The sequence below is a fragment of the Schistocerca serialis genome, chromosome 1, assembly GCF_023864345.2.
Source record: "Schistocerca serialis cubense isolate TAMUIC-IGC-003099 chromosome 1, iqSchSeri2.2, whole genome shotgun sequence".
NCBI classification, from domain to species: Eukaryota; Metazoa; Arthropoda; class Insecta; order Orthoptera; family Acrididae; genus Schistocerca; species Schistocerca serialis.
Window position 1 is genome coordinate 1,045,218,556 of NC_064638.1, and position 20,288 is coordinate 1,045,238,843.

General features: G+C 40.3%; 1 protein-coding gene across 5 annotated transcripts in view; it reads left to right on the forward strand.

The window, feature by feature from the left end:
* The window catches only part of LOC126414647 (parathyroid hormone/parathyroid hormone-related peptide receptor-like), a 510,473-nt gene that overhangs the window by 413,092 nt on the left and 77,093 nt on the right, over positions 1–20,288 (forward strand). For all 5 annotated transcript variants that reach the window (XM_050083365.1, XM_050083368.1, XM_050083367.1 and 2 more), the window contains 2 exons: positions 7,086–7,171; positions 7,285–7,426. In XM_050083365.1, coding sequence (XP_049939322.1) covers positions 7,086–7,171; positions 7,285–7,426 — 228 coding nt within the window. The remainder of the gene's footprint in view (positions 1–7,085; positions 7,172–7,284; positions 7,427–20,288) is intronic.

Sequence of the window (20,288 nt, forward strand, 5' to 3'; positions counted from 1 at the left end):
GTTAAACTCATCTCCAACTATTTAGTATATCAGCACAAAGTTACTGCCATACTATCGAATTAAATAGGGGTGGCCCTGACTTTAAAAGAACTTTAGAGGTCAGAGGTCATCTATTAGTCACTAAGTGCTAGTTATGCACCAAATTCATTCAGTGCAACATATTTACAACTGTACAAACACACAAACATATCTCATATTTGACCCACTGGTAATTAATTGCTATAAAGGTAGATGATGTGCAATCTTAAACAATGCACTGCACTGCTGTGAGATGACAATGTGGAGAGTTGAAATGTGTGCATACTAATGTATGTTTATGATGCTGGGTGCTGAAGCAGACAACTTATGTACTCGTTTTCAATGACTCTTCACAGCCTTAAACTGGCATGCTGCAAATGTATTTAAGTACTGCTCGATTCACATTTAGCAATCTGTAGATGCAAACCAGCCACAACATGTGATATTTTCAATGAATAAAGTCATTACCAATTGTTTATATGCATGGCGACATGTTGTTGATTCATGTACTCTGGTTAAGTTGTTCTTGAAAATTATAGTTTTCACTGGTAAATATTAATATTCTGCTTTATAACAGAATAAAACACATTCAGTTGCAACTTTAGTGCAATTCTCACTGTTTCTTGTGTCATAACTGCATGCTGTATCACTTAATCGATGTCCATTTTTGTCATTGCAATTGTAATTGCACTTTGCAGATTACTATCACTACTGATAACAGTTGTGTGTGTGTGTGTGTGTGTGTGTGTGTGTGTGTGTGTGTATGTGTATGTGAATTTTCTGCATAATTTGCCTGCTTACTTCGTCTTCTTTACTTCTGTGAAACATCATACATATATTTGTATTTTTTCCTGTGTTGGATTTCATCTCCATTAGTGTTCACTGGTACACAAATCTACCAGATGCAACAATGCCATTGTGCAGCTGAATTAATAGACTGTGTCAGCTTTGAATATTCTTGCCTGAAATCCGTAACTAATTCTTCTTCCTCCAGTACTCCAAGTTAGCTGTCAGTGCACCTAGTGAAATCTCTGCTTCTAGTGAAAACATAATTAATCATGCTGATGGGCACTAGGCAGCTTCCATCAACCTCTTGTGCATATGATAAACTGTGGCATATAAAACACTGTGCTGTGTCCAGTTCTTCGCTCCCTGTCAAGGTCTCAACCACATATAAAGTATAAAAAGTCAGATCTACTGCTCTATCCACCCAGATAAGCTTTCCTGTAGCTTCCAGTGTTATATCCAGTGAGTTGATTCTAAGGGACCATGTACATAGCTTAGGTGTGCCTTGTGACTGTTTGGTTTTTTTTAATAGTAAAACTGGAATGGAATGATGTTGCATCCATTCTGACTGTGCAGTGTTCAAGGTTGACTTTGTATGATATTTAATCAGAAAATGTAGCCACATTATGACATTGTAGCTAAGGTCAAGCCTAGGGAGTACTTCCACACAAGGCCAGAAGTCTATCACCCTCCCACTTGGAAATTCAACAATGTGGGACCGAGTAAGTGAATACAATGCCAACCTGCACCACTTAGCCTACAATGAGATGGTTAAATTTTTTTTTAAATATCAAGTATGTGGACTTGCTATGGGTACCTGCAATCATCCGTTTGCACAGACTTCCTTCTACATACCCAGTTAAACAATACTCTGCCACTGATTCCACAAAGGGGTGTCTCAAGCTTACATTAACTGAGAACACAGCACAGTGGCTGCATTGTTCTTTCTGTTATGTAACACTGTGCTGTGGGTCTACACTGCAGCTACCTCCCTTGTGTTTGTGGAAACCTCCACTGGTTTTTCTCTTCAGAGTGTCCCTCTCATTTACACTTCTAACACTGAAGCTTCCCACAATTCCACTGAATACGGCCAGGCTAACCGCATCTATAAAATGCTATCTGAGCATTAAAAACTACTCTTTTCACCCTGAGTTTGGTCACTATGTCAATCTAGGTGAAAACTGTTGCAGTTTCTACAGACTCGTTTAAAGTTTGTGGAAACTCCGTACACATTTTATGCAACATCTCAACAGGCAAACCCCCCCAAAAATGCATCTAGCATCCTTTTGCTCAGCCTGCTGCAGAAGGTCCCTATTGATCTGTCAATTCCTAATATGTATTAGAATTTATTTTCCTAATATGATCCATAAAACCTTCCACCACTTCTCCCCACCTTTGAGCTACCTCATTAACTTGTTTCCAATAGTATCAATATGTGTTCTTCTTCATGTAGTGCTCAACCAGTCCTCCTGCAAGTCCTGGGATGACTGAACATTTCACAACAACGTCTTGTGACATTCAACAAACATCCTAGCACCAACTGCTAACTATAATTGAACCATATTTAACAACTGCACATTTTTTCAGATGATGTAACTTACCAAACAAAAGTGCTGGCACGTTGATAGACACACAAACATACACACAAAATTCAAGCTTTCGCAACCAACGGTTGCTTCATCAGGAAAGAGGGAAGGAGAGGGAAAGATGAAAGGATGTAGGTTTTAAGGGAGAGGGTAAGGAGTCATTCCAATCCCGGGAGCAGAAAGACCTACCTTAGGGGGAAAAAAGGACAGGTATACACTCGCGCACACACACACATATCCATCCGCACATATACAGACACAAGCAGACATATGTAAATGCATTTTTTTTTGTTTACACATATGCTGTATTTTTGGTTTGACAGCTTTACATTTTAATCAACAGTTTCAGACAGTTTTAAAAATGAAATTATAGGGGAAGCATGTTGAGGGTGAATTGATAAGTATGGTAAATTTCTGTAAAAAGAAAATGATGCTTGGTAAACATAAATTTTTAATAATTTTATGCACAATGACTAATGGGAGTAAGGAGCAATGACTTATTATTGGCTCTGTAAACCCATGGGATGTGGTGCACTTAAATTTGAATGAATATTTTGACTGCAGCTGGGTGGTATACCATCTGCATAATAGGAATGCAGACCAATTCTCTATTCCTATTTCTAAGGATAATGTCATGGACAACAAATACACAGTTGTAGAACTAAGACAAACTGAACCAGGAAACCTAAACATCTTGGACATTTTACTGAAAACAGAAAACTGGGAAGGGATTTATAATGAAAAAATAAATAAGAGTTGGGTATCTTTCTGTGAAGCTATGAATTACTATATAAATATTAGTGTCAAAAATCAAACAAAGTAAACTCCTGGTAGGAATATGACCGCCATCTCCAGCATCTCGGACCGGTCATGGGTGCATGAAGTGTGCTTGCTAGTGTGTGGGTGAAAGGTGTGTGTGTCTCTTAGTGATGACAGCTGTGGTCGAAAACTTTATGTGGGTGTCTTTTCATTGTGCCTGTTTGTAACTTGATGTGTCTTCTTTACGGTAAGTAGCAATCTGTCTTTTCTTAAATTGTTGTTACTAGTGTCAAAAGATATGCAGAAAAGTACAAAAAAAGCCTGGTAGAAATCGCATCACTCCAAAAATTAGTCGGGGTAGGGAGGAGTTAATGGGAGTGTATAAAGATTATCAGACAAATAAATACCAAGTGGAGATGCTGAGTCGCAATAGGCACAACAAAAAAATTCACACAATTGTAGCTTTCTGCCATAAAGGCCTTTTGTCAGCAGTAGACACACATACACAAACGCACACACACACTCACGCAAATGCAACTTGCACACACGTCTGCAGTCTCAGAGAGCTGAAACCACACTGCAAGTAGCAGCACCAGTGCATGATGGGAGTGGCGCCTGGGTGGGGGTAGGGAGGAAGCTGGGGCAGGGAGGGGGACGGATACTATGATGGGAGTAGTGGACAGTGAAGTGCAGCAACACTAAACTGTAGAAATAGCCATAAAGGATAGGCTTGTAAATTTCATCCAGAAATAAAATACCTGGTGCTTCGCAGGATTTTTACATTAAACTCATAATTTCAAATATTACAGCAAATGAAAGAGCAACTCAAACTGCTTCTCTTACCTGTGCTCAACATGAACAACATTCATCCCATGGCACACATTGAGCCAATAGGTGAGTTCTTGCCAGACCTTGATCAGTTTGTCTGGAGTAATTGTTGCAACAATTGCTTTAATTGTGTTTCTTAAGTTCGGTAGATCAGCTGGTAGCAGAAGCATGTACACAGGATCCTTTATGAACCCCCAAAGGGTAAAATTGTATGGCATCAGATGAGATGAATGTGGAGGCCATTGGCACAAGCTCTGTCATCCAACCTCTTGCAGCCAATCCAGACATTGTGTATAATGTCATTTATCGAATTGCTTACTGAGTTATGCCAGTGAGATGGCACATGATTTTGCTACCAACTAAAGTTCTGTGGTTCTTCCAATTGAGGGAAACCCCATAGCTACAGCACATCAAGAGAAAAAACACCAGTTACAGTTTAGCCATGAAAAAAAGAAAGGCCCATAAACTCTGCACTGGTATATGGCCTAAAAATCAAATAATTTGTGGAAGTCCTATTGTAACTGTACCACCTTGTGTGGATGTGCAGATTATGTGTGTCCCCATTTCCACTTAAGTGACTGTCGATTCATCACCAAAGATGACATGGTCGAGAAAATCTTCCTTCTCATGCAGCAACATTTTGTTTGCAAAGTTGGCACATAAACCATGGTACATAGGTTTTAAATCTTGTAAGAACTGCAAACAGTAAGGAAATAGTTGAAAACATCTCATTAGAAGTACCCACACAGATGTCACTGGAACTGCTAATTCATCACTAGTTTCTCGAACTGATTTCGTGGGGCAATGCATGAAAAACTGTCTTACTCATTTAACACTTGGTCATAGGTGTGAAAAATAGTGTTCACATTGGACACTTGGAAGAAAAACTGTTTTAGTTGATCTTCCATTTGCTGTATCACTTACAATCATATGTTGAATGTGATAAATGCTACTAAGCCTTAAACACCAATATTCACTTGAAACACCTGGTGTAATAAATAATACACAGCACAGGTTCAGAAAAGGTTGAGCCATAAAGACAGCAGCTGCAGACTTCACAGCATATGTAGTCAGGGGACTGGAAAAACAGAAACAAGTATGTAGTATACTCCTTGACATGTCAAGGACCTTTGACTGTGTATGTCGCAGACATCCGTTAGAAAAATTAAATCAGTATGGCTAAGAGGTAGAGCAATAAATGTTATTGATTTATTTATTGAAAATAAAATATAAAAATGGCATCTAATTGGATACTGTGCTTTCAGTATTCAAAGTGGTAAAATAATGTGTTCTATTGATTTAGCATCGGCACCATTACTATTTATTCTATATGTAAATCACATGACTGGTGCTGTAAATGAAACAGTGGTCATGTATACTGATGACATATCTCTAGTAGTAGATGGATAGGCCACTGAAAAATTTTGAGGGTGCAATGTTTTCTTAACTGAAAGTTAAGCAACTTTTATGTGAACACAAAACGAAGTTAAAGTAGGTAATCCTCATAACCAGCTTTGTGTCTCAAGTATTTCAGAAGCTCCTTATAGCAAGATTTTAGGATTGACAGTGGACAGTTTCATGTCATAACAGATTCATATAGATATAAATCTGTTCAAAAAATAATACAAATATATTTCTCCTGTGAAAAATGTCACAAACTGTTGACCATGATACTTTATAGTCTTATTTATCCACTCTCTTCTTACTATATACCCTTGTGTGGGAGAGCAGGTAACATACATATAAGTAGGTTACTCATACTGTTGTATAAGGCAATTATGTGCATTAGAAACCTATCACCAAAGCTGTCCTGCAGAAACCAATTCACAGAATTCCAAATACTAACAGTGCCTGCACTGTAGATATTTGAAACAGCTAAATCCTAAAAATAAACTATACAGCTTTGATGAATAAAAATATAAGTATTTGTGAAGGTAACTACCCCATGTATACAGATAGTCACAAGTTAAGTGACAAAGATCTTGAAATGAACACTTTATAACAAACTTCCATGCAGCATTAATAACTTAAAAACACTATCTACTTCAAATAAAAACTAATAAGCCAACTGGTCTCAGGCTGTTGCTACAATGTATGGGAGTTCTTTGAATAAAGTGTACAAATCCCTTAAATAATCAAACAATTGAAAATCCAGGATCGAATGAACAATATTATGAAAAGTAAAGTTGCTACGCAAGCACGCGTGCACACGCATAACTCACACACACGTATGACCACAGTCTCTGGCAGCTGAAGCCACACATTGAATGTTTTAAATAAGAGATTTTTCTACAAATGCCATATAAAAACATGTAAAGATGTTGTGCTGCCAACTATATATTCTTTTAACTGTGTCTGAAACTGTTTTGTGTGTGTGTGAAATACAGAAAACTCATTATAACTGTTTTTATTTTACATGATGTACACTTTAATTCTACACAGTTTTGTCATAAAAGCCTAAAAAACAGTGTACTTTTATTTTTTTTATGTAAATACCAAACACTTTTTAACACATGTACTTATATCCTAATGTATCCAATATCACTAGAATAAGTGGCCAAAGGATGAAAAATAAGTAAATTAAATAAGAATATTGAGTTTAGGGTATACCACTTCACGGTATTTAGTACTTTGCATGCCTGGTGGGGTGTTTATGCACTATGAATTGTAGACCTTCTCAGCTGTAGTTTAGTTGACTGTTCACTCTTTTGTTGATCATGTAATATGTCCCTTAACTGAATGGTGTCAAACTTTTTGTATAAGTGCATAAAAATTAGTTAAAATATATGATTATTGAGTGAACTGTTTTCCAGATAAAGGAAATTTTTGGGGACTTTCCACCATAACTCTTGACCATTTATCACTGCAAAAACAAATTTAAAAATAGTTGTGCGAGTGATACAGATTCGCCATGCTCTGGAGTTTCACTTGATGTTTTTTCTGATGAAATGGTAGATAAAATTTGTGATATCCTAAGCGATGATCTTCTCAACAACTAACATAAAATGAATGTAAGATAATCAAGCTTGTAGAGCTAGACTTACACGCATATTTAATGTTAAAAATCTGTAAGATCTGCTAACAGTAAACCATTTTCTTTGTTTACAGATATGTTTCATATTATTCATTAGGCTTGTCAGAGTTATCTTAACAAAACTGCAATCATCAGTATGTGAGCAGACACAAATCTACAGGTAAATTATTTTCTTTTCTTTGATTTAATTATCATTTTCATTGCTGGAAATAATAATTATATTTCTCATTATAAGAATGATGTGAAGTTCTTGTGCATCTTCCCAATTACTAGACGCCTGGCAAAATCAACACTAACACTTATACCATTGTTTGGAGTGCACTATGTAGTATTTCTGGCATTTGAAAATTCAAAAATTGGGATCCGAGCAGAAATGGTGGTCCTCATTGCCAGCAGTCTATTTAATTCTTTCCAGGTATGTTGGTTAAACATGTCTTTAGGTTACCTGATTTACATACAAATAACTATAAATTATAAAACAGTTATTTTGATGAAAATTATTTTTACTATTGCACTTATTGTGTATAATATGTTGTATTAATGTTTGCTTGTACTTCTGTTCCTTACCGAGCGAGGTGGCGCAGTGGTTAGCACACTGGACTCGCATTTGGGAGGACGACTGTTCAATCCCGTCTCCGGCCATCCTGATTTAGGTTTTCCGTGATTTCCCTAAATCGTTTCAGGCGAATGCCGAGATGGTTCCTTTGAAAGGGCACGGCCGATTTCCTTCCCAATCCTTCCCTAACCCGAGCTTGCGCTCCGTCTCTAATGACCTCGTTGTCGACGGGACGTTAAACACTAACCAACCACCAACCAACCATCTGTTCCTTATGTATCAATAAGGCTACAAGTCAGCTTCATGAGTAATTTAGTACTTACTATTCCCAAAATTAATTTTAAAGTATCTAATTAAGTCTACTAATATGTGAGAAAGTTCTGGTAGAATGTACAGCTGCACTGTGCTGGATGTTCAAACAATGCTGGGGTTGCAGTCTGGCAGCTGGGAGTTGTGTCAGGTGGGATGAGTGGAGAGAGAAAGAGGCTGGAAGCAGGAGGAGGTGTTGGGGACAGGTAGCCAGTGGCTCAGAGAGAGGTAGCAGGTATGTAAGAAAGGAACGTGCAAGGAGGGGTAGCAGGTGCATGAGTCAGGCATGTGCCACATGGGTACCAGAGCTCGTGAGATGTGAAACTCATCCAAGATTTACTCTCCTTCTCTTGATCCATTCAGTGGAATTTTTTCTTTGCTACCAATCCATTTAAACAAGGTTAACCTAATACCAACAGTGAACGTTGCCTCTCCCAGTTCACACTAAGATCCAGCCATGACCCTTCCATCTAACAAATCTCAGTTACCTTCAAAGAATTCCTTAATTCCAACTTGATCACCATCTATTTCCTTGTCCATTCTCAAGAAAACAAACCCCACAACAGAAGGAAGAACAGCCTTTCCTAACCTCAAAACAAACTGTGATTTAATCATCCTAGCAGCAGACAAAGGCTCTACCACCATTATGACAACAGAAGGCTGCCACCAACAGTCTGACTCCTCCACGAACACCTGCACATAGCAATTCCTCCTCAGAACATAACCTCCAATCCCTATTGAAATGCCTAAACCCATCCCAGAATCTCTTCCCTGAATCCATCTCCTGCCTTACCCCAGTGACCCTCACACACCAATTGTCTACATGCTTTCCAAAATTCACAAACCTTACAATGCTGTACATTCCATTGTAGCTGGTCATTGTGCTCCCACTGCAATAATTCTGCTCTGGTTGACCAACATGTCCAACCAATTGCCAAAAGCTTACCCTTTCACATCAAAGATACTAAATACTTCCATCACTGATCTTCGACCATCCTTACCACATTATCACCTGGATCCCTAGTTGTCACTGTTGATGCCATCTCCTCATACACCAATACCCTTCTTGTCTATGGCCTTGCTGCTGGTGAACACTACTTCCATCAAAGTCCTTCTGACTCCAAACACACTGCCTCATTTCTCATACACCATACCAATTATATACACAAACACAACTGCTTCTCCTTTGAGGGAATATATACAAAAATATCCACAGCCCAGTCATGGGCATCCACATGGCACTCTCCTATTTTAAGATGTTAATGGGCAATTGGGAGGAAAATTTTGTGCTCTCCCAAAACCTCAAACCCCCTGTTTGGTTAAGATTCATTGATGGTATGTTCATGATTTGGACTCAGGGCCAAGACATCCAATTGTCATTCCTGCACACCCTCAGCACTTTCTCTCCCCCCTGCTACAACTGGTCCTCCTCAACCAAATGTACCTTGTTCCTGGTCACTGACCATCACTTTTCTGGTGGCTCCATCCAAACTTCTCTTCGTATTAAATCCACTAATCAACAACAGTACAAGCATTCTGATAGCTTTCATTCCTTGCACACCAAAACTTTTTAGCTCTACAGATTAAAAGATAATCAGCAGGTTTAATTCTACATCTACATCTACATGGATACACTGCAAATCATGTTTAAGTGCCTGGCAGAGGGTTCATTGAACCACCTTCACAATTCTCTATTATTCCAGTCTCATAACGCGTGGGAAGAACGAACACCTATATCTTTCTGTACGAGCTCTGATTTCCCTTATTTTATCGTGATGATCATTACTCACTATGGAGGTGAGCATCAACAAAATATTTTTGCATTTGGAGGAGAAAGTTGGTGATTGGAATTTTGTGAGAAGATTACGTCCCAATGGAAAATGCCTTTCTTTTAATGATGTCCAGCCCAAATCCTGTATCTCTCCCATATTGCACGATAATACAAAATGTGCTGCCCTTCTTTGAACTTTTTCAATGTACTCTGTCAGTCCTATCCGGTAAGAATCCCACACTGCACAGCAGTATTCTAAAAGAGGACAAACAAGCATAGTGTAGGCAGTCTCCTTAGCAGATCTGCTAATAAAACACAGTATTTGGTTAGCCTTCCCCACAACATTTTCTGTAGTTTTCTTCCAATTTAAGTTGTTTGTAATTGTAATTCCTAGGTATTTAGTTGAATTTAAGGCCTTTAGATTTGACTGAGTTATCATGTAGCTGAAGTGTAATGAATTCCTTTTAGCACTCATGCGGATGACCTCATACTTTTTGTTATTTAGGGTCAACTGCCAATTTTAACACCATTCAGATATCTTTTCTAAATCATTTTGCAATTTGTTTTGATCTTCTGATGACTTTATTAGTCAATAAACAACAGCATCATCTGCGAACAACCTAAGAGGGCTGCTCAGATTGTCTCCCAAATCGTTTATGTAGATAAGGAACAGCAAAGGGCCTATAACACTACTTTGGGGAATGCCAGAAATCACTTCTGTTTTACTCAATAACTTTCCGTCAATTACTATGAACTGTGACCTCTGTGACAGGAAGTCACAAATCCAGTCACATAATTGAGACGATATTGCATATGTACACAATTTCACTACAAGCTGCTTGTGTGATACAGTGCCAAAAGCCTTCCAGAAGTCCAGAAATACATAATCAATCTGAAATCCCTTGTCAGTAGCACTCAACACTTCATGCTAATAAAGAGCTAGTTGTGTTTCACAAGAATGATGTTTTCTAACCCCATGTTGACTGCGTGTCAATAGACCATTTTCTTCAAGGTAATTCTTAATGTTCGAACACAGTATATGTTCCAGAATCCTGCTGCATATCAATGTTAATGATATGGGCCTGTAATTAAGTGGATTACTCCTACTACCTTTCTTGAATATTGGTGTGACCTGTCCAACTTTCCAATCTTTGGGTACGTATCTTTTGTCAAGCGAACAGTTGTATATGATTGTTGAGTATGGAGCTAATGCATCAGCATATTCTGAAAGGAACTTAATTGGTGTACAGTCTAGACCAGAAGACTTGCTTTCATTAAGTGATTTAAGTTGCTTCACTACTCCAAGGATATTTACTTCTGTGTTACTCATGTTGGCAGCTGTTCTTGATTTGAATTCTGGAACATTTACTTCGTCTTCTTTTGTGAAGGCATTTCAGAAGGCTGTGTTTAGTAACTCTGCTTTGGCAGAACTTTTTTTGATAGTATCTCCATTGCTATCGTTCAGAGAAGGTATTAATTGTTTCTTGCCACTAACATCTTCACATACAACCATAATGTCTTTGGATTTTCTGCCAGGTTTTGAGTAAAATTTCGTTGTGGAAACTGTTATAAGCATCTCACATTGAAGTCCATGCTAAATTTTGGGCTTCTGTAGAAGATCACGAATCTTGGGCATCCTTTGTTCATTGCCTTGTAATACATTACACCAGCCAAAATGCAGCACCACCGTGAAGGCTGTTCTCAAACAGAGGATGAGTTGGTTGACATTTGTAAGCATCTGGAAATCATCATGATTGCTGTCAAATGATTGACAGGTGCTTCGAATCAGTGTGTTGGAAGAGCTCCAAAGAGTTGTGTACCGGCAATGCCTGTACCAGAGGTACTTCAAGTACTGTCCTAGCCTATGGATCCCGTCTCCTCTGCAGAAAGTACAGGATCTGTCATTACACGTCCATATGACTGTGAGTGGCACATCAATGGTAGATCTAGGCATCCCGTACAGGGTGGACGGTGATCAGGGACGACTCAGAGTGTTGTATCAGTCCCCTAACCAACAAGTCTGAGGTTCTGTCTTTCACAGAAACTGAAGCTTAACAAGTGGGGCTCACTTCACCTTTTGTGGGGAAACCTATTTTTTCTGGTGTCAGGAGGAGGCAAATGCAAAAGTATTGGGGCCTATTAACCATCTGCAGTTCAAATGTATGATGAATGATGGTACACCTTAAGGACATGGCAGCAAGGGACAGGAAAGGACACCAGGTGCACTCAGTGTGTATGCCTGTGGGCCTCATTCAGCATATTGAAGAGGCTGTTCCAGCTGTGGCTTCCTGGACTTGTTCCATAGGGTTGAGTACTGTAGAGCCCCCTAAAAAGGTCAGGTATGTGCTACACATCAGAGGCTGGTACTCAGGTAGCTGACTTTGTATGGTGTGCGCACAAATGTTTTTTTGATTAGATGACCCTCCAACCAATCCAGATAACAATATCTGTAGGAAACCCAGAAGTATAAGTGTAAGATCAAAAGAAATGCCTCCCATAGGTGAGAGTATTAAAACCCTAATAGTAAACTGCCGAAGCATTTGCAACAAAGTGCCAGAGTTTGAAGCACTCATGAAAAGCAGTGAAGCTCACATAACACTAGGTACAGAAAGTTGATGACCTCCTCAATGCCAACCAGCATGGTTTTTGAAAACATCAATCATGTGAAACCCAACTCGCACTTTTCTCACATGACATACTGAAAGCTTCTAACGCTTTCTTCGATGACAAGAGACAGTGCTGTGTTGGGTTGCATGACTCTTATGTCTGTTCCAGTTGACTCATACAATGCATGTGCAGCTGATCCTCTTCTTTGGGTCATCATCTATGCCACTCTCACTGTTTAATTCTTCTCCGAAGACTGTTTCACATTAAAGGGAATAATATTAACCAACTCTCTATTCTTGAAATAAACTGTGTACTCATAGAATCTTTTCAGTTCAACAACAATATTTTTTCAACTCTCATCCACAAAGTAACAATTATTCTATACAAGCTCCAGCAAGCCAACTGGTTCCAAGATAAATATCAGAATTGACAAAACACCCATGCAATTACGAGGTGCATTCAAGTTCTGAGGCCTCCGATTTTTTTCCTCCGGACTGGAAAGAGATAGAAACATGCACATTGTTTTAAAATGAGGCCGCGTTCATTCTCAATACGTCCCAGAGATGGCAGCACTGTACAGCAGATGGAATTTTCCTGCCAGCGGCGAGAATGAGAACTGTTTTAAATACTTAAAATGGTGACATTTTCCTTACTTGAACAGCATGCAATCATTCATTTTCTGAATTTGCGTGGTGTGAAACCAATTGAAATTTATCGACAGTTGAAGGAGACATGTGGTGATGGAGTTATGGATGTGTCGAAAGTGCGTTCGTGGGTGCGAAAGTTTAATGAAGGCAGAACATCGTGTGACAACAAACCGAAACAACCTCGGGCTCACACAAGCCGGTCTGAAGATATGATCGAGAAAGTGGAGAGAATTGTTTTGGGGGATCGCCGAATGACTGTTGAACAGATCACCTCCAGAGTTGGCATTTCTGTAGGTTCTGTGCACACAATCCTGCATGACGACCTGAAAATGCAAAAAGTGTCATCCAGGTGGGTGCCACGAATGCTGACGGATGACCACATGGCTGCCCGTGTGGCATGTTGCCGAGCAATGTTGACGCGTAACGACAGCATGAATGGGACTTTCTTTTCGTCGGTTGTGACAATGGATGAGACGTGGATGCCATTTTTCAGTCCAGGAACAAAGCGCTAGTCAGCTCAATGGAAGCACACAGATTCACTGCCACCAAAAAAATTTCGGGTAACCGCCAGTGCTGAAAAAATGATGGTGTCCATGTCTGGGACAGCGAGGGCATAATCCTTACCCATTGCATGCCAAGGGGCACTACGGTAACAGGTGCATCCTACGAAAATGTTTTGAAGAACAAATTCCTTCCTGCACTGCAACAAAAACATCTGGGAAGGGCTGCGCGTGTGCTGTTTCACCAAGACAACGCACCCGCACATCGAGCTAACGTTACGCAAATCATTTCCAGCCAACCAGAACCCCAAACACTTCACCTACTTCAGATTCATTGATGACATCTTCGTGATCTAGATCGGGGATTCCTCCAGAACCTCAACACCTTCTCCCCCATTCACTTCACCTGTTTGTCCTGAATCCAAAAACCCACCTTCCTTTATGTTCCCCTCCACTTCAAAGATGCCACATCAGTTCCTCCATCCATATCAAACCTACCAGTCACCAGCATACTTCCACTATGGCAACTACCACCAACTCCATACCAAGAATTCCCTTCCATACAGCATAGTCACTTGCACTCATTGCATCTATAGTGATGTGCAGTCCCTCTCAAAACATACTAAGGGACTCACTGAGGCCTTCACAGACAGTAATTATCATTTCAATCTTGTATAGGAACAGATCTCCCATGCCGTATTTCTCCAGTCTGAAGACATGATCGAGAAAGTGGAGAGAATTGTTTTGGGGGATTGCCGAATGACTGTTGAACAGATCACCTCCAGAGTTGGCATTTCTGTAGGTTCTGTGCACACAATCCTGCATGATGACCTGAAAATGCAAAAAGTGTCATCCAGGTGGGTGCCACGAATGCTGACGGATGACCACATGGCTGCCCGTGTGGCATGTTGCCGAGCAATGTTGACGCGTAACGACAGCATGAATGGGACTTTCGTTTCGTCGGTTGTGACAATGGATGAGACGTGGATGCCATTTTTCAGTCCAGAAACAAAGCGCTAGTCAGCTCAATGGAAGCACACAGATTCACTGCCACCAAAAAAATTTCGGGTAACCGCCAGTGCTGAAAAAATGATGGTGTCCATGTCTGGGACAGCGAGGGTGTAATCCTTACCCATTGCATGCCAAGGGGCACTACGGTAACAGGTGCATCCTACGAAAATGTTTTGAAGAACAAATTCCTTCCTGCACTGCAACAAAAACATCCGGGAAGGGCTGCGCGTGTGCTGTTTCACCAAGACAACGCACCCGCACATCGAGCTAACGTTACGCAACAGTTTCTTCGTGATAACAACTTTGAAGTGATTCCTCATGCTCCCTACTCACCTGACCTGGCTCCTAGTGACTTTTGGCTTTTTCCAACAATGAAAGACACTCTCCGTGGCCGCACATTCACCAGCCGTGCTGCTATTGCCTCAGTGATTTTCCAGTGGTCAAAACAGACTCCTAAAGAAGCCTTTGCCGCTGCCATGGAATCATGGTGTCAGCATTGTGAAGAATGTGTACATCTGCAGGGTGATTACGTCGAGAAGTAACGCCAGTTTCATCGATTTTGGGTGAGTAGTTAATTAGAAAAAAAATTGGAGGCCTTAGAACTTGAATGCACCTCGTACATACATGCTGCCTCATGCAGAGCCAACACATGAAGTAAGAGTCTCTATGCAATACACGCTTCTTCATGACACCAAAAACCACATAACATTATACAAGCACTCTTCGACTTTTTGAAATAAATTCCAAGGCACTGCTGGTAACCACTTGTCGGGACAGCTCCTGGCTTCTCGTGACAGCTGTCCCTCCTCCACACACAGATATGTAAAAAGGCTCTCTCTTCCTCATCATTAAAATATCAGGTGTTTGAGATGGTGGAGAGCCAAGTGTTTGTAGAAATTACCCGAAATTTTCAAAGCACTACATATCCCTCCCCTTAGCTCGAACACGTGATATTTTACACATATTCATCACATACATTAATATTTGTTGTTGTTGTTGTGGTCTTCAGTCCTGAGACTGGTCTGATGCAGCTCTCCACGCTACTCTATCCTGTGCAAGCTTCTTCATCTCCCAGTACCTACTGCAACCTACATCCTTCTGAATCTGCTTAGTGTATTCATCTCTTGGTCTCCCTCTACGATTTTTACCCTCCACGCTGCTGTCCAATACTAAACTGGTGATCCCTTGATGCCTCAGAACATGTCCTACCAACCGATCCCTTCTTCTAGTCAAGATATGCCACAAACTTCTCTTCTCCCCAATCCTATTCAATACTTCCTCATTAGTTATGTGATCTACCCATCTAATCTTCAGCATTCTTCTGTAGCACCACATTTCGAAAGCTTCTATTCTCTTCTTGTCCAAACTGTTTATCGTCCATGTTTCACTTCCATACATGGCTACACTCCATACAAATACTTTCAGAAACGACTTCCTGACACTTAAATCTATACTCGATGTTAACAAATTTCTCTTCTTCAGAAATGCTTTCCTTGCCATTGCCAATCTACACTTTATATTCTCTATACTTCGACCATCATCAGTTATTTTGCTCCCCAAGTAGCAGAAGTCCTTTACTACTTTAAGTGTCTCATTTCCCAATCTAATTCCCTCAGCATCACCCGACTTAATTCGACTACATTCCATTATCCTCATTTTGCTTTTGTTGATGTTCATCTTATACCCCCCTTTCAAGACACTATCCATTCCTTTCAACTGCTCTTCCAAGTCCTTTGCTGTCTCTGACAGAATTACAATGTCATCGGTGAACCTCAAAGTTTTTATTTCTTCTCCATGGATTTTAATACCTACTCCAAATTTTTCTTTTGTTTCCTTTACTGCTTGCTCAATATACAGACTGAACAACATCGGAGAGAGGCTGCAACCCTGTCTCACTCCCTTCCCAACCACTGCTTCCCTTTCATGCCCCTCAACTCTTATAACTGCCATCTGGTTTCTGTACAAATTGTAAATAGCCTTTCGCTCCCTGTATTTTACCCCTGCCACCTTCAGAATTAGAAAGAGAGTATTCCAGTCAACTTTGTCAAAAGCTTTCTCAAAGTCTACAAATGCTAGGAACGTAGGTTTGCCTTTCCTTAATCTAGCTTCTAAGATAAGTCGTGGGGTCAGTATTGCCTCATGTGTTCCAATATTTCTACGGAATCCAAACTGATCTTCCCCGAGGTCGGCTTCTACTAGTTTTTCCATTCATCTGTAAAGAATTCGTGTTAGTATTTTGCAGCCGTGTTTTATTAAACTGATAGTTCGGTAATTTTCACATCTGTCAACACCTGCTTTCTTTGGGATTGGAATTATTATATTCTTCTTGAAGTCTGAGCGTATTTTGCCTGTCTCATACATCTTGCTCACCAGATGGTAGAGTTTTGTCAGGACTGGCTCTCCCAAGGCTGTCAGTAGTTCTAATGGAATGTTGTCTATTCCCGGAGCTTTGTTGCGACTCAGGTCTTTCAGTGCTCTGTCAAACTCTTCACGCAGTATCATATCTCCCATTTCATTTTCATCTACATCCTCTTCCATTTCCATAATATTGTCGTCAAGAACATTGCCCTTGTGTAGACCTTCCATATACTCCTTCCACCTTTCCCTTCTTTGCTTAGAACTGGGTTTCCACCTGAGCTCTTGATATTCATACAAGTGGTTCTCTTTTCTCCAAAGGTCTCTTTAATTTTCCTGTAGGCAGTATCTATCTTACCCCTTGTGAGATAAGTCTCTACATCCTTACATTTGTCCTCTAGCCATCCCTGCTTAGCCATTTTGCACTTCCTGTCGATCTCATTTTTGAGACGTTTGTATTCCTTTTTGCCTGCTTCATTTACTGCATTTTTATATTTTCTCCTTTCATCAATTAAATTTAATATTTCTTCTGTTACCCAAGGATCTCTACTAGCCCTCGTCTTTTTACCTACTTGATCCTCTGCTGCCTTCACCACTTCATCCCTCAAAGCTACCCATTCTTCTTCTACTGTATTTCTTTCCCCCATTCTTGTCAATTGTTCCCTTATGCTCTCCCTGAAACTCTGTACAACCTCTGGTTTAGTCAGTTTATCCAGGTCCCATCTCCTTAAATTCCCACCTTTTTGCAGTTTCTCCAGTTTTAATCTACAGTTCATAACCAATAGATTGTAGTCAAAGTCGACATCTGCCCCTGGAAATGTCTTACAATTTAAAACCTGGTTCCTAAATCTCTGTCTTACCATTATATAATCTATTTGAAACCTGTCAGTATCTCCAGGCTTCTTCCATGTATACAATCTTCTTTTATGATTCTTGAACCAAGTGTTAGCTATGATTAGGTTGTGCTCTGTGCAAAATTCTACCAGGCAGCTTCCTCTTTCATTTCTTACCCCCAATCCATATTCACCTACTACGTTTCCTTCTCTCCCTTTTCCTACTGACAAATTCCAGTCACCCATGATTATTAAATTTTCATCTCCCTTCACTATCTGAATAATTTCTTTTATTTCATCATACATGTCTTCAATTTCTTCGTCATCTGCAGAGCTAGTTGGCATATAAACTTGTACTGCTGTGGTAGGCGTGGGCTTCGTATCTATCTTGGCCACAATAATGTGTTCACTATGCTGTTTGTAGTAGCTTACCCGCATTCCTATTTTCCTATTCATTATTAAACCTACTCCTGCATTACCCCTATTTGATCTTGTGTTTATAACCCTGTAGTCACCTGACCAGAAGTCTTGTTCCTCCTGCCACCGAACTTCACTAATTCCCACTATATCTAACTTTAACCTATCCATTTCCCTTTTTAAATTTTCTAACCTACCTGCCCAATTAAGAGATCTGACATTCCGCGCTCCGATCCGTAGAATGCCAGTTTTCTTTCTCCTGATAACGACATCCTCTCGAGTAGTCCCCGCCCGGTGATCCAAATGGGGGACTATTTTACCTCCAGAATATTTTACCCAAGAGGATGCCACCGTCATTTAACCATACAGTAAAGCTGCATGCCCTCGAGAAAAATTACGGCCGTAGTTTCCTTTTGCTTTCAGCCGTTCGCAGTACCAGCACAGCAAGGCTGTTTTGGTTAGTGTTACAAGGCCAGATCAGTCAATCATCCAGACTGTTGCCCCTGCAACTACTGAAAAGGCTGCTGCCCGTCTTCAGGAACCACACGTTTGTCTGGCCTCTCAACAGATACCCCTCCGTTGTTGTTGCACCTACGGTACGGCTATCTGTATCGCTGAGGCACGCAAGCCTCCCCACCAACGGCAAGGTCCGTGGTTCATGGGGGGACATTAATATTTATCACAACACTAATTTACATTTCAATCAGTATACAATATATCTCTTTTAGTCCTTGTGTACTTGTTTTTGTTGTGGTCTTCAGTCCTGTTTTTCTTCATTTTGACAATAACTATCTGAGCATTTCACCCGATGTTGGAGCTAGTATTTTTACATCCAGGAATCATGCGGACGACATTTTTTATTTCCAATCACAAACTCCAGGTGGCATAGACTTTTGATTGGCTCATTGTTTACTATACTTCTCTAAACTATCTTTGCTTTAGTACTTAACAGTTTTATTTCCTACAGTAGCTTGTAGTCTGGAGGAAACTCTGGAGAAAAAAGTGAACGTGATCTTTCTGACACTCATAACTCCTAATAATGCTGTTGTTCAAACATACCAGAATGCTCTCTATAAAACTGTGTGACTTCTGTCATGAAACTGCCCTTTCCTTTAGGCACAGTACCTATATTTTAACTCCTAGATGCTCCTATGGATGCACTAACTCCTTCCGCATTGGTATGTACACCTCTTTCTTATCCCCATATTCTATTTTACAGTTCAATCCCCTTCTTGGTGCACCTGCCTGCACAGTATACGTCAGCCTCTCTTCGATCTGCCTATCTGCCCTTTTCTTCATTCAATAAAAGCTGGGTGTGCCCCCACTCCTTTGTGAGTAGGCCCCATGGTTCATTGCCCTAGTATACGTCTTTATGTATACTGTTGCTAAATATTACCTGGCAAAATTCAATTCTACTTCACAATTCACTTTTACCTCTGAGTACCTTATTTGATCCCCTAAAGTCCTCCACTACTTTTCAACTTCTACCCTTTCAGCAGACCTCATATTTATATATAATTCAATATAACATACCTTTCTTTATTCTATACTTGTCCCACTATCCTACAAATCATCAGAATAAATGTTCGACTGATATTCCTAGATAATTATCACCATTAGTTCCTCCCTGGCTTATGCTCATTAGTTCTTCCATACTTTTTACTCTCCTTCATTTCTCACACTACCTTGTGCAATGTAGAACTGTCTCTGTTCTTATACCTATGTATAAATATATAAGAAGTGACAAGAGAAAAAAAAGGGATGATGCAGAACCATCATATATCAACTATACAATATGTGCATCTATCCAGATGTACATACGTCTTTATTCCTCTCCCCATCTCATGAAGGGCTTCACTGACAGGCAATAAACCCCCCCCCCCCTTCCCATCTCCAAACATAGTCCTCACAGATTTCCTGTGACATATCCTCACACATCCTCATTCCCCCCACCAACCCTAAGAATCAACTACAAAGGAGCCTCCCTCCCCCCCCCCCCCCCTGCCAATCTGTCACCTAATATCATCCTGCAATGGAAAAATTGAACCATACTCTTTGCCAGGGCTTTGATAAACACTCATCAAGCCCTGAAATGAGGGACACCATACCCAGAAATCTTCCCATTCCTCCTAAAGTAGTGTCCCATCGCCCACTCAATCTGCACAACATCCCTATACCACTCCCAATTCAGAGTCCTTGCCACAGGGATATATATTGCGATGGTAGACTAAGGTGCAAATGTGCCCGAAGCACACCACCCAGCACATCCTA